Source organism: Larimichthys crocea, chromosome III (assembly GCF_000972845.2).
Source record: "Larimichthys crocea isolate SSNF chromosome III, L_crocea_2.0, whole genome shotgun sequence".
Taxonomy (NCBI): Eukaryota; Metazoa; Chordata; class Actinopteri; family Sciaenidae; genus Larimichthys; species Larimichthys crocea.
The window spans coordinates 40,728,651-40,743,742 of NC_040013.1; the positions used below are offsets into that span (position 1 = coordinate 40,728,651).

Sequence of the window (15,092 nt, forward strand, 5' to 3'; positions counted from 1 at the left end):
GAAATACATTTAAAAGGTAACTGCAGTTGTCGATATATAATAAAATATAAATGTTTTAGAAATGGAAATGGAAATGCTGTACTGTACTGCTGTTTTGTCGAGTGTCAAAGTATCTTCTCGATAATGTACTTTTCTGAATATGTTTGTGATGATGTATCTTGTATGTGTGTGTTCTTCGGGAACTGTCTTTTAGTCCATCTGCCAACTACAGTTGCCCCCCTAAATGTTGCATGAATAAAAATGTCAAATTTGACTGAAGTATGAAGGTTAATTAAAGAGTTACAATGACAAACAAAACAATCACCCATTTAAAAATGTTGATTGCCTTTCATTGTTTTCATCGTTTGACCAAAAACAGAATCTGTTGTATTTGTACCCAACCATTTTAATGAATTTGTTCAGGTTTCTGTTTTAATTATATGCAACAGGAATATTTGACAATAGCTTCAATGGCTGGGTTAAGGGACTACCACATGCTGCCACCAGATAGCAGTAATGGCATGTGTTCAGTTTATCCTCCTCTTATACAGAGTACAAAGATTACCTTGTACGTAGAGACATTTGTACTGTGACAAGTCAAAATGTCTTTCTATATTTTTTTTTCTGATTTCTGATATGGACCTGTGATAAAGTAATTTTAAATTAATAGTAACTGACTTAACTGCACACCATGCAGTTGTAATGTTCACTATAATAGTTAAAAAATGTTACAGACAATAGTTTAAGGGAAGTCGGAGAAGTCATGGGAGCACTTAAAGTTTCCAAGGCTTTCCTACCCGATTCCACTGTTGCCAGAAGAATTGGCCGAGGATGTCAAGCAAAGATTAAAGGCACTCAGTGTGACATCAACTGTTCATTTATGTTTTATTTATTAATGTATTGACTAGCCTATTACATGAAATGAATCCAATATACAGTAGACAGCCTTACAACACTGCAGTGGACTTTATTTGTGAGGTACTTTTCTCACTTTGCTTTGTGAGATTTCCTATTTTGTTTTGGAATGAGCTGAATAAAGAGACAGGAGTTGCAACAGGAATAATGATGAAGGTAGCTCTGATTTGGTCACAAAGACCATTCTGCTGCTACTGACTAACCCCACTTCCCATTCTGTATGTTGGCTGTACACGCTTGTACTCAGGTGCCATACCTTCAGGTTTTTGTAACTTAGGCCCAGAACAGGCCCACTTAGGGCTTAAGCTTTTGAAAAATAAAGAAAAGCGGGAAAATATCTGAATATGAGCCAAGAGGCACAGCTTAAAAGGAAGCAAAGACTGAAGATGTAGAGAAGAAATACAAGAAACTTGCTTCTGAGTTTTGAGATTTTCACATTTTATTAAAGTTTGTATAAAATTTAAATACCATGGCCCCTCCACCAACATGGCTTCTCATTGAAATCATCAAGAAGAAGAACTAAAATAACAGAACATTACAAAGTAACTGGATTTCATTTAACACTACAGAACCGTCACACATAACACTGTAACAGAAAGCATTTCTCAGTGATTTTTTTTTCACAACCTTTTTAATGTTTTTAACATTTAACATTAACAAACAACAAACCCCATCTTGTTTGGTGAAGAAAAGAAATGTCTTCATCACACTGCAGTTCATTGCAGCTTTACTGACCGCGTCTCAGCTTCATGCAGACTCTGTGCTATTTCTCAAACTGTGGATTTTGTAGTTCCAATAACCAAAAACAATGGTGTTTAGTGGTAAACCCAAACCCAGACTTGAGAACATCACACTGCCTTCATATGTCTCTGCAGGCTATGCCTCTAACCCTAAAAGCAACTTTAAGATTTAAGATACAGTTTAAAAATGGATCAACAGGTTGTAATGACATTACTGCAAAACCACCCCAAAATGGATTTGAGATCATTCCCACACTCCAGGAAGATGTGCAGGAACTTGCAGAGTCAGGAGCAGTATTCAGAAGGAAGGTCTGACCTCCCACTTGCTGGGATTCATTAACCTTAAATGGTTTTGAGGGCTTTCAGGTATACCTGTGGCAGGAGTGGACAGGGGACCCATTAGAGTTGGTAAGAGAGCCACTATAGTTGGGGGAACTGGTGTAGCACGGTGGGTTGTCGAATTCAGAGGGAGATCCAATACTGTTGCTGGATGAGTCATCAATGGAGGGATCCTATAAAACAGGATAGCTTTAGGACAAAGTCATTCTCTGCCATCAATTATTATTATAAAGTAAAATGTTCATTTTGTAAAATAAAATTTATATTGTGGAAATGGCCCCTAGGACTCTCTTATATATACATTAAATTGGAGTTTTTCCATAGCTCTGTGAAGTAACTTAAACTCATTGTGCAGAGTGTTCGCTAATAGTGATGTGTCGGTCGCGAACGATCCGGTTTTAAGAGCCGGCTCTTTGAAATGAACGACCAGAGCCAGCTCCACGACAGGGGTGACAGACACACACACACACACACACACACACACACACACACACACACACACACACACACACACACACACAGTCAGTCACGGAGGACAAACACGACAGGAGGGAGACGAGAGACATTATTTATTACATTATTGCATTATTTTGGGTGATAAATTAATTAAATAGTTAGTACGTTTTATTTATAAAGCACATTTTTACACCGCATGCACTGACCAAAGTGCTTTACAATGCCAAAAAAAATAAATATAACATTTAAAATATAAAATAATAATAACAGCAATAATAATAAAATAATAATAATAATTAATTAATAAAACCGATTAATAAAGCCGAAAGAGCCGGCTCCTTATAGTATGCAGAGCCAAAAGAACCGGCTCTCCAAAAAGCCGAATTCCCATCACTATTCCTAAAACTAAAGCAGCCCAAGGGGCAGTAGTATTGCTTTATCTTTTCAGTCTTGATACTTTGAGTTTCCCAGAAAAATAATAAAATAATAGTGGTAATGACATAGATACCCTTTGGAGGACATAAAGTGAAGTTACTCATGTACTTCGTTATGGTCTGTCACTTTGGAAGCACGTCATCTGTGGCAACAAACAAATAAATAAAGTTTCTTGGAATTCAATTTACTGTTTAACTGCTTAAACTATTGCAGTGATATTAATTCTGTATAAAACCATACCAGTGTGATTCATTGGTGAGCGATGAGAGTGATCATAAAACCTGGAGAGAGGCTTTCTGCTGGTGTTTTGGCCTAACAAAGACAAAATCAAGTATTAATGCAACTTGTTTATATATATTTATATTTGTACTTCCACTCATTGCAATCAATTGTGGTTTAAAACATTTAAAATTCGTACTTTTTGGAAGGCGTCAGCAGGCACAATTGTTACAAGGTGATGAGGAGGAAGATGCCTCTGGGGAAAGGATGATTATAGAGGGAACTTCTTCCTGAAAAGAATATGCAAAACTACAATTAAAACACGACAGAGAACAGAACAACACAGGAACATATAAGTATATTATTGTAAAATACATATTTACAGAATTTGGAAAGCTAAAGTAAAAATAACGCTAGTCTTAGACATGCTTGAAGCTTGGCTGCAAGTGGGTGGACAACCTTTAAAGTGCAGACTGAATTATCTCAGCAAATTTGGGTAATTTGGGTGAAATTTAGTACAGATAGCCATCGCGTGCAGAGACTCCACCAAGACTATAACTCTTCATTTATCATGTACAATCAGAGACTCCACCAAGACTATAACTCTTCATTTATCATGTACAATATCTCAACATCTTTTTTTTCTGGATTGGTACAAAATTTTGAACATTCATGGTCCCCAGACAATGATGTAATAATTTTGCTGGTCCCCTGACTTCTTCTTTAGCGTCACCTTGAGGTTGACAGTTGTAATGAACTACAGGGTGGATTGCCAAGGAATTTGATGTTGTAGATGTAATCAGATTGAAAGTTTATGACCAAATATCTGTAAAATATATAAGATTAACACCAGCCTCAGATGTTCTTTGTGCTAATGTTACCATGCTAACACGCTAAATTAAGATTGTGAATGTGGTAAACATTATTCCTGCTTAGCAGCAACATGTTAGATTTTGGTATCTGAGGTGTTCTGTTACCCGTTTGTAGTCGGAGTAGTATTGACCAATCATGCTTCAGTGGGCTTTGGTTGCATGCAGATAAACAGTATGTGGAGGGCAAAAGAGGTGGAAGACATTGGTGAAAATGCAATTGCAGAACCCACCAGCAATTGTCTAACAATGATTTTACTGGCTTTTAAAAAATGTATCTTGTGAAGCAAACTGCTTATAGATGTCGTCAACTCCAATTTTTGCCTTTCAAGTTGCATTTGGCAGTTGACAACTAAGGCTAAATCATTGACAGGGTTTTGTCTTTATGTAGGTTTGAGGTTTTTAGCTTTTGTACATAACAGATTTATCTCTTATCTTCTTAGCTCCTGTCACTCTGGCATAATGCGTTTAACTCTTGCTGACCCTGCAACAAATAACTAAGACAGCATCACTTACTGTAGACAATCAGTCTGATTGGCAGGCTCGTCATATTGCCCACAGGATTCTCCACTGTGCAACTGTAGATGTCATCATCTACCATCAACACCCATGTGATGGTCAGTAGCTTCTGGTCAGTTGACAACATGAACCTCGTCATATTGGTCAGTCAAAAGGTGGTCTAAAACAGTAACTCTGGAGTAAAAAAAAAAAAGTTCCTATTTTAGTAAACGCTATTAAGAGGGAAGCTACTCACATGACCAAAGAACAAGAAAGGAAGGAGGAAGGTCAAGCCTCTCCACATCCAAGATTGGAAACCCTCTGAGAACTGAGAGGAGAGTCTCAGATTAACTTAATCTATATTATACCACTGATATTCCTCCTGCATATCTACAGTGTATATAAGGGACATTATTCTTTTTTTCCGGCTTCCTGCTAGACCCTTCAAAATAAAAGCCCCAGTGACTGAAATAGTTTAGTGCAGGGGTCTTCAACCTTTCTCAGCCCAAGGACCCCTTGGACGAGAGACAAACAGAACAGAGACCCTAGAGATGTGTCACATTTTAAGCCTGGCTTATAATAACTTTTATAATTACTCATATTTACACCTTTTATTTCACCTTATTAACTTCTATACTGGGTTATTAGCCTATATGTGTTTATGATTGATAAAACATTTGTGCATAATGGAATAATTTCTAAATAATATATAATAGTTTTTGTCAAAAGTAGCTTTTTATTGCATATTAATGCTTGCAGTTTACTCATTATCATTTTTGTTATATATTTTTTTAATTCTCACAAATTATTTTGGTGAAAATTGTCAATTATTATAACAAAAATTGGCCCTGCAGTACCTCTGCGGACCCCTGGTTGAAGACCCCTGGTTTAGTGTCTTCAGTTTGGGCCAAGTCTGCCATTTTTTCAAAATGTCCTGATAATAGTTGACATGATGATATATGATATATAGTAGTGATGATAGTTTTCTAAACATAAGTATTTGTTAGTAATTTCATGGATTATATTATATTGTTTTAGTTAGGTTAACTGTATTTAGTTGCTCCAAGTTGCTCCATTTTAACCACAGTAAAATGCAGCCTTCATTCATACTGTAAACTCTACCTTTCATACATGTTGAATTATATACTTGCCTGCATTTTTGCAGATTTGGCTGACCTGATGCATAAAGTGTACCAAGTTAATATATGCACTGAATTGGCAGATTTAATACAGTTTTCTTGCATAACTAAAAGCTTGTAAAATAAGTCACTAGTGGGTAATTGTTAAGGCAGACAGAGCCAGAAAAGCTCAGACTTGCAAAATTGGTATCTTTTTTTAAAAGTTGCTCTTATAAATCTTATAATTGTATTGTATATGTTATGTGTATGTTTATAAGTATATAGGACTGTATGTGTAGATGTCTATGTAGATGTGTATTTGCTATTTTATTTTATCCCTTGTTTTTTATTAAAACCGAGTTAAATCAACTGTTATGCAGTTTTACCCAAATTACATAAGTATTACAATTCGGTGCTTTTATTTTGAAGGCCATACAGATGTAGCAACTTAAAAGTTCCCGTGTTTCCGTGACGGGGCCGTGACTGGTCCTTCACTGGTCCTTGTTTCGGTCCTTCTCTGGTCCGTGACCGTAATGTAATCCCCCGCGATGACGTAGTCAGTGAGGCCCCGACTGGAAACGCCCCTAAGCAGTCTGTGTGAAAACCAGCTGCAATGCCTCATTTGTCCACGGGGAGGAGCAGTGATGTTCCGCTCTCACCGTAGACTGTCTAAAGACACATCTGAACAGATAGCTAAGCGGATCAGCTGATGGAAAAAAAAAAGTTGCGATAAGATAACACTGAGGCAGCGCTGCAGCCGCTCGTATCTGCAACTCTATGTCACGCACAACAACAACATGCCAACATAAACTTGTTATTAAAATAAACTCCGCTCGTAACGTCCGTAACATAGCCTAGATGTTGTTGATTTAAACAGTGACCATAGGCTAAATGGCGTAAAGCGTAAATGGAAAGAATTACGGGCGAATCAAGTATGAAATAAGTCAAGTATTTTTGGTTTTAATAAAGTCTGCAGTATAAGCCAGCTCAAGCCAGCTGCATTTTCCGCTCTGTGATTTGTGACACTGGGAGACCAAAAAGCCCATCAAGTGCAAACAATGAGAATGCTAATGAGGTGTTTGTATGGTTTACCTGGCCTAAAACGTGCACTACAGTAAATACCTGCTCTATGTCGCGCACAACAACAACAAGCCCTCCCCTCCAAATAAACTGTTAATTAAAAAAAAAAACCTCTCGCTTGTATCGGCAGGTCTGACACACAGGTCTGGCAGCCCCGTGACGTCCAAACCGTTTTTTGTAACTTTTTTAAGGGTTAGTTTGTTGTTTACATGCAGATAAGCGAGAGAGAGTGCGCGAGCACAAGAGAAGAGACGCTCCTGTAATTATGTAAAGACTAGTGGTGGCCATAGATTAATCGAGCCAATCGAACAGCTGATTGCGCCAATGCCGGCCGGCATTAGCACGATCAGCTGTTCCCCGGAGTAAACAAAGGCAGCTGTCCAGGTGGAAGCGGCATTTGAAAAACAACACCAAGAAAAACCACGAGAAAAACACGACAAAAGCACAAAACTCTCTAAATTGCTAGAGAGATCAGGACTCCATGGAGTTACAGTGAACAAAACAAAAACGAACAAAAGAGAAAAAAGTCAAAAAGTAAAAAAGCGACCTGAGAGGCTGGAACAGCTTTGAGAATAGATTAACGGTGATATTTTTTTTATCACCCGATAAGAGTCTCACGTTAACGCAGCACGTTAACGCCGATAACGGCCCACCACTAGTAAAGACAGAAAGCCTAGATGTTGTTGATTTGCTGACATGTTGGATATAAACACCTTAAATTTAATTTCAATTCATGAACACGCTCAAATCATACGGCTACTGTATAGTATGCAGTAGTCAAACCAGCTGCATTTTCCGCTCTGTGATCTGTGACACTGGGAGACCAAAAAGCTCATTACTGTAAGCGCAAACACAGGGTTGAGCAACGAGAATGCTAATGAGGTGTGTAAGCTACGTCATCTCCAGGTAGAACAACTGTAAAAAGTTCTGTGAAAGAAGCGCCATCTCCTGGTCATACCCTGTAATCACATGAATGGGTGGAGTTACAGTAAAAAATAGACACGCCCAGGAGAAGGAGGGGGGTCTCGGCAGGCAGTTGCCTGGAAGTCAGCTGGAAGACGGCTGCCATTCAGCTGGCTTTCAGCTTGAACGGGAACTTTTAAGTTGCTACTACTGTATAAAGCGTCTGGATTGATCACTGTTATGGATGGTGAGGTTGCGTCGTCCTCCCTGGACGCAAACGTGATAATTTGCAACTGATTGGTCTAATCAGCTCTCCCGATGGTGATTTTTAAGAGTTTAGTTTCTCCTTTCAGCCAATCAGCATCAGGACCTTTAAAAATCGCTTGCTGATCATGAAACCATGCTGCCCTGAGTCATGCCTGTCAGGCAACACCACATCTCATTAGTAGGATTTGGCCGTATAACGCCAACCTAAGGTCCTGACATTGTAAGATCTATAACACAAACGTAGTCATTTCAGTGACATGGGTTGTTTGGTTGGTTCTCTACAAATAAGACACTCTGTCCCCTTCTAGGTAAATTTAAGGGCACAATATGTCCCCACTTGGCATGTGGCCTGTATTTTTAGAGCTCATGTCATGTAACTTTTTAAACTCTGTAAACTTTGTTAGCACCTCTGGCAGAGCCATGTATCAACTAAACAGCTAATGACATTTATTCAACAATAACTTGTTCATCACTACAAAACAAGAAAACCTACATCCCACATACAAAGTTGCACAACAACACAGGTTTAAAAAAACAAAAACACTAGGTGTCACTGTTCACTTACTTTATCTTTCTTTTTTGCACCCTTATGTTTAGTAACTACAGTACAGTATGTACAGTATGTCCATACACAAAAAAATTCAAAGAAGTGAATGACTCTAGATGTAACAATGTTTTTATACATTAATCGCTGACAAAAAATAAAATCATCACTAACCGAACATGAAATTTACTCATTTTGTTTTTATTATTTTTATTTTTGGATGGTACCACTGCTTTGTACAGACAATATAACTAAAACCTGCTGTCTTCATTGCATGAAATAATTATGAGTTGGCCGCACCATTGTCATAGCTGTTGGTTCCTTTGTTAAAAATGAAGTTCAGAGATATCTGTCTTTTTTTCCCCCACAATGTGAAGCTCCCAGTCAGACAGCTGCTGTACAAAGCCCGTGTTTGGCCTCATGGTGGGTTTACATTTGAGCATGTACTTCCAGGCCTCCTGAAAAAAGTGCAGTTAATGTGTATGTGATGTTGTGAGAAAATCGATACTGTATTGATACTGTTACTGACACTTTTACACTTCATATTTAGTAAACTTACTGATTAGCATGTTGTAGCATCATTAGCATGTTATTTGTTGAACAGAAATCTAAAAATGAAATTGAACCATTTTTCTGTAAAGACTAAAGCCAAACATGGTGCAAAGAAGTGCTGGACATCCTCTTGTCCTTTGTTTGTCAAGAAACAATTCTCACAATTCCCCACAAATTGTCATTATTAACTTTCCATTCATATTGTAAATAAAATAAAGTCTGGGACTCAAGAAGGAAACATTTCATCTTAGAGTTTCAATTCAATTCTGCACCCACTGACACCAAACCGAACAAACCCCACTTACCTCCAGGGTGTATTTAAGGTGGTGCATGAGGAAGGCAATGGTTACGGCACTGCAACGGCTTCTGCCCTGCCTCGAAACTATCATGACTCGAGAGCCCATGTTGATGTGTGAACCTGCAAACAGAAGATAGACGGCTATTGAAATGAACAAAACCTCTAAAGGACGGACTATACAATATTATCTATACTGTATATAAAAGAAATCTATTATCAAAACCTTTGGTCATGAAACCCTAAAAAGACCTCTGACCTGTCAGTTTTATGTTCAAATTGTGGCGGCACACTATAAGATATAATATAACAATGTTACATTTGGTTACAAAAGGTCACCAGATAAATTTGATGATTATTGGGAGAAAAAATTTTCTTTGGACAAAATTTTGGCTAATTTTAGCTTCTTTTCTTGCCTAAAAGTTAATCGACCTGCAAAGTTTATAGGAGAAATGTTTCTTTGGTGGAACAACAAATCTGAAAGGTAACTGTTACCTGGAGCTGTCAAATAAATGTAATGAAGTAAAAAGTAGGATATTTTCATCTAAACTGTAGTGGAGTTGCTCATTAAGTAAAACATGGGCACAATTGACTCACCAATAAAACTACAAATCCTTTCAAAACTTGAATATAAATCAGACATCACTGAGTCAGCCACAGGAATGCTAAGGATGGTCTGGTTCCCCTTTACGGATCTACATCTGAAAGAATTCAAAATAAATTCAGAACAAATAAATATTCCACACGACATTCAGACTTTTCTCAAAAGATATTTTCTAATGATAAATCCTGCCTTACTCCAAAGCGTCACTCTCTGAGATTCTGATGACAGCACTGATTTTCAGGGTTTTGAGGATACAGTAGTCTGTGCCTTGTTTCTGGTTGCCCATATACAGCAGTCCTGCTATGACCTCCACTGGATAAGTCTTCAGGTTTTCCAGCTCCTGAGATAATCAAAAAATACATTACATTATATTTATAATCCTAGAATTTGAATTCATTGACGTTTTAGGCTATTTTACTAACTGGGCTCCCAGGACAGACTTAATTATGAGTGTATGAGGCCCTAGGTCAGATGTGTTTGTCTTACCGTGATGGTGTAGATGATTTTCTCAGTTCTTAAAGAAGGGTACAGAGCTGAGAACCTCTCAAAGCCTCCTCTCACTATGTGGACTGGGTAAAGGCTAACTTTGGCGAGGGCCTGCGCACACTGAACTGCTCTGCCTGCAATCACATTCAGAAACATCAGATAACAGTTTGCAGGTATCTGCAGCTGAAACACACAGGAGTTGTGCAGAGGAATTGTGGAAAAAAGACCATAGTGACATATTGCATTGTTGTCCAGTTATATTGTTTCGTGGACTGGTTAATTATTTGACCAGTTTGTACAATTTAGAGGGCTATATTCACAGAATATGTTTTCGTTGCAGTATAATCACTGCCTTTTATATCTATGAGTCCTCTTCCACGGAGTCCGCCATGCCCCTTTAGATTGGACAAACTAAACACCGACTCTACACAGGGCTGTTTTTTAAAATTTTTATGAGTTTTGTGTCGTCTATGTTGCTCCTTCACACTAGGAAGGAAGATTGTGAGGCGACTGGGTTGCAATCAGCAACAACATAAAGAGAGGCCAATAAATCCTACACAGTTGTCCTGATCGTAGTTTGATCATTGATTGACTATGACAAATTTCTTCCATTTTACAGACATAAAAATAAAGAAATGTTATCTAATTGTCTAATGGTCGTCTAATGTGCTTTAACCAACTACCTTGTTCCTGTAAACATCTTGTGTTGCTGTCATAAACCATCACATGCTGCATACTGTCCACCTCCACAGCCTCTGGCAGGAGAAAAGTGCCCTCTGAATCCTAGAGAAAAAAAAACAATAATCCTAACTCTTTACTCTTACAGGAAAATTAACCCTCAATGTCTAACATTTAATGATGCACAATGAGGCGACACCAACAAAAAGACTGAACAGCTGTAGTGTTGCATTAAACCTGAATTCAGCTCTGTATTAAACTAGTTCTACGTGGAAATAATGAAAATGACTCTGAGATGATAGCCTAGTAATAATCGTAATAATAATGTCTGTCTGAAAAGTTTCCTGAAGGTTTCCATTAGTTATCTCATATCTCATTTACAATATGATGTTATTTGATTAGTAGTGTAACACACCCTGTTCTTTGCACTTAACCAAGACAAACTAGTATTAATTGTAGCTCCCGTTGTTCTTAGTTTAAATTGGTACTTACATTACTCTAGTTGCAGCTGAGTCCATTGTCTTTCAGCTATAATCAATAAAGGGCCCCCAAATTTGATTACATTTACAGATAATTTACAAGTCAAGGGCAAAGTACCTAATATCCTCTGCATGAAGATGGGACATCATTTCTTAAAATAAGAAGTGAGATACCAGCAGCCTTTAGCAGCAGTGGAAGTACTCAGATCCTTCAATTGTAATACAAACGTGTGAAACTATTATATTATATATTACTAAACTAAGTTAATATATAACCCTCATCGATCCAAACTCCATTTATGAAACAAGCATTTCTAAAGTTGCTTGTTGTCTTTTGGCCTGACCTGGCAAAATATGGATTCAGATTCTATACAAATCTATGCAAATAAAACACAGCAAAAGGTTTATTTTGGGTTCATAAATTGCAAAACTGAGGATAATATACCGTCTTGGCACTTTTAGCTGTTATGATGTGACTTATTCTGTAATCTTCGGTTTCACGAGCATCTAGGAAAAAGAGACACACGTTACACAAGTAAATTACAGCTAAAGTTACTTTGAATTAAAGCAGAGCAGCCAAGCATTAACTTGTTTTAACTAGCTGAACTAAATCCTATAACTTACCAATCAAACAGAGGTAGTTGATCTCTGCCAGCCTTGAAACACAGCCGCACTGGTTGAGCAGATTGTAGAGTTCAAATGGCTCACACATTAGGATTTCAGCCATCGCAGGAAGAAAAACACAAAAAACACAAAAGAAAACAATTAATCAAAAGAAATTATCAAGAGTAGAGTAACATTATAATTATGCTTGACCTGTAGGGAAAAAACAAACATCTACAAATGAACAGCTAAGTAGTTTTTGAAGACCACAGTTGTTGTTTACATGGCTTCTGTTGCTAAGCAACACTGGGTTTTCCCTCATTGGTGGTTTGTGCTCATGTATGCCCTTAAAGTTACAGTGTTACATTTCTTGACCATAAATATTTATGTTTATCTCAATATAGAGATAAACATAAAAAGTCTGAATTATGTTGAACTTCACAATTGTTTTTATTCATTGTTCAGCTGAGTCAGCATGTTTAATCAGCAGCTGATGGAGAGTCAAGGCTGACAAGGCTGTTCACACAAGTGATGCTTCATCTTATTTAAACCCCACGTGTTGTCTATTTTCCACGACGACAGCAGGCTGACAACAAAACAACAGGTATTTCCACAGTTTCATCTGCTGATTACAAAAATAAATATACAAATCGTCCAAAGATTATAACTTTGAAAGATACTCTCATTACAAGATTGTTAAGAAGTGATCTCTTAATATCCAGTATAAACAGGTGGAATTATTAAAGCAAGTAAAATCTGTTTTCACTTTGACAGTGAACTTTGACAGTGAACTTATATTCTATAAGGCAAAAAAACAATCTCACTCCTTAAGCTAAAACAAAGTGCAGCTTGGCGATCACGTCATGTCTATCATTTGATTGATTACCAGTCAGTTTTATAGTTGATTTTGAACACTCGCTGCCTTTTAGTCTTTTCAATCAGTGATTCTCAACCTTTCAGAGTCACAACTCTCCAGATTAATTAGGATAGTGTTTGTGGTCAAACTCAGAAGTAACATGGCTTTGCCCACACACATAACAACTCATTTGATGTTGTTGTTCTTTTTTTGATTTATTGAAATAACCACACCTTTACAGTCTGCATAGGTGCTTTAGGACCCAAAATAACAATAATACATAGAAAGGCAATGGTCCATGGCCTGCAAGAACACATATGCAATTCATCTGCAAGAGGAGCAAAGATCTCCCGCTCTGACTGCAGCTGCTGCTCCTGCACGGGTTCTGCTTTGGACGGGGAATGGGCCGACAGCAGCATCTGCTGCTTGCTGAGAAGACGATACATGCTTTCACGTCTTTTCTTTTTTGAAAAAAGAGTTGCTAGAAAGGTCTGAAAACTTGCTGAATATAGCGACAAAGTTGCTAAGTTGGCAACAGTGCATACTATAGAGCAGACAATTTTGAGCTGGGTTTGGTTACTTGTTTGTATGTGTGCTTGCATATATACAAATGTCTGAATATGAGTAATATATAATGTATTTAATTTAGAATTTGACTTATTTGCTCTTAACTCTAACTTAAATATAATGTGTACAATTGTCATTTACAGCTGGATATGGCAAAATACTGCAATGTTATTGTTGAAAACTGTCACAATACTTATTAGTATTTAGTTGTAACTGAGACTAAAGACTGGAGCTGGATTTAAAACCTTCATATAACAACCATTTAAGAAAGAGTTTGAAGAACTGTGGTCATGAAGCAAAGATGAAGTATTGGGCTTAAATTTTATTGAGTTTTTATTTAGCACAATGGCACATAATGTCACTAATCTATCTATTAGCCGGGGGGGAGTCACCAATCAACCCTGCTTTTTTTTTTTTTTTTTTTGGACTCTGGGGGAGACTGGAACATCCAGGTTGGTGGGTTGGTAGACTATAAACCTGTATTCTCCAGAGCAAAACCCACGCAAACACGGGTTGGAGAGAGGAGCGATTTAGACAGTAAGCGGATGTCCGAGCCACAGTGTGACACTGTTTCATCATCACCCTTTATGGTAGGAGTTATTAAGCTAAGGTTGTTAGTTCAATAAAACCGTACACCAATTAGCCAAATTAGAATCACCAATTAGCTAAATTAGAGTTACCAAATAGCCTGTATTTTTTTGGACTATGGGGGAAACTGGAGCACCCAGAGAAAACCCACGCAAACACAGGTTGGGGAGAGGGGGGGATTTATAGTTACCAAATTAGAACCAACTGAGCCATGCGTGCAGCTGGAGCTCCTGCAGGGTGGGACGTTCTTCGGGGACTTCGGCAAGACATCCTTTGAGAAAATCCTGGCACTCTAGAGAGAAATAGGGATGAGAAAGGTGAGGCAGATGGCTAAAGTATCCATCAGCATGTGCACTAAAATGAGCAGATGTGTGTCTGCTGACAGATCTACATGTGAGTTTGTCTTTCTTACCTTCGGACAGCTCATGGCTGATTTTCTGCTGGTTCCTGAGGAATTTTTGGGTCATAAAATGTGTTGTTTTGTGGAGCATACAGAACCACTCCAACCTGCCATACTGTTGTGGGGCCAGCGTGGTAGGTGTTACGACTGAACCACTCTGGAGGAATGTGATTAGGGGTACCTACAATATACAATAAGACGTCAGGATGAGGAAAAGCTTTGTTTAAATGTTAAGGTCACAGGAGTTAGTGAGGAACAGGGGTAGAAGCCAGAGATTTTACCGTAGAAAGTGTGGTAACATGAGCATGAAACATGAAAAAACAGCCAAGTCCAAAGTCAATGAGCCGGAGACGGGGGGGCTTAAGCCTGTCTCAATCAAGATATTTTCCACCTTGATGTCCCGATGAAAGATGCACTTATCCTCAAGTTCTTTAGCTGCATCAACTAACTGCTTCACTATGATCTGAGACAGAAACACAAAGAGAGGAATGAGTGTTCACAATTCCCAGCAATTACTTTGGTTTACAGGTCGTTACATTCCCCCTGTATGTAAATACTTAAACACAGGGGACCTCCAGCAGCTTAACCTTGGCCTCTTCCTCGTCTAAGGGAGCCTCCTTTC

General features: G+C 38.1%; 1 protein-coding gene across 3 annotated transcripts; it reads right to left on the reverse strand.

Annotated features, from left to right (window-relative positions):
• Window positions 1-3,325: 3,325 nt before the first annotated feature.
• Window positions 3,326-14,644, reverse strand: styxl1 (serine/threonine/tyrosine interacting-like 1). 3 transcript variants are annotated; one of them, XR_003461671.1, is made up of 11 exons: window positions 14,483-14,644; window positions 14,261-14,362; window positions 12,081-12,159; window positions 11,902-11,963; window positions 10,983-11,082; window positions 10,300-10,433; window positions 10,008-10,153; window positions 9,807-9,910; window positions 9,220-9,332; window positions 4,469-4,645; window positions 3,326-3,373 (listed from the first exon to the last, which is right to left on the reverse strand). XR_003461671.1 is itself a non-coding variant. In XM_027274924.1 (10 exons), the coding sequence occupies exons 1-10, from the start codon at window positions 14,495-14,497 to the stop codon at window positions 8,689-8,691; spliced, it is 987 nt and encodes a 328-aa protein (XP_027130725.1). In that variant the 5' UTR covers window positions 14,498-14,636; the 3' UTR covers window positions 8,533-8,688. The 3 variants fall into 3 exon arrangements, 2 of the variants coding, with proteins under 2 accessions (XP_027130725.1, XP_027130729.1); XM_027274924.1 differs by lacking the exons at window positions 3,326-3,373; window positions 4,469-4,645 and adding an exon at window positions 8,533-8,820 and having other exon boundaries at window positions 14,483-14,636; XM_027274928.1 differs by lacking the exons at window positions 3,326-3,373; window positions 4,469-4,645; window positions 14,261-14,362; window positions 14,483-14,644 and adding an exon at window positions 8,534-8,820 and having other exon boundaries at window positions 12,081-12,356.
• Window positions 14,645-15,092: the final 448 nt, after the last annotated feature.

Excerpts from the sequence above, each read along its gene's own strand:
- styxl1 (XM_027274924.1), bottom strand. Across the intron at positions 10,154-10,299 it reads AAATCATCTACACCATCACG|GAGCTGGAAAACCTGAAGAC; the intron begins GTAAGACAAACA and ends TGATTATCTCAG. Across the intron at positions 9,911-10,007 it reads TCAGAGAGTGACGCTTTGGA|ATGTAGATCCGTAAAGGGGA; the intron begins GTAAGGCAGGAT and ends GAATTCTTTCAG.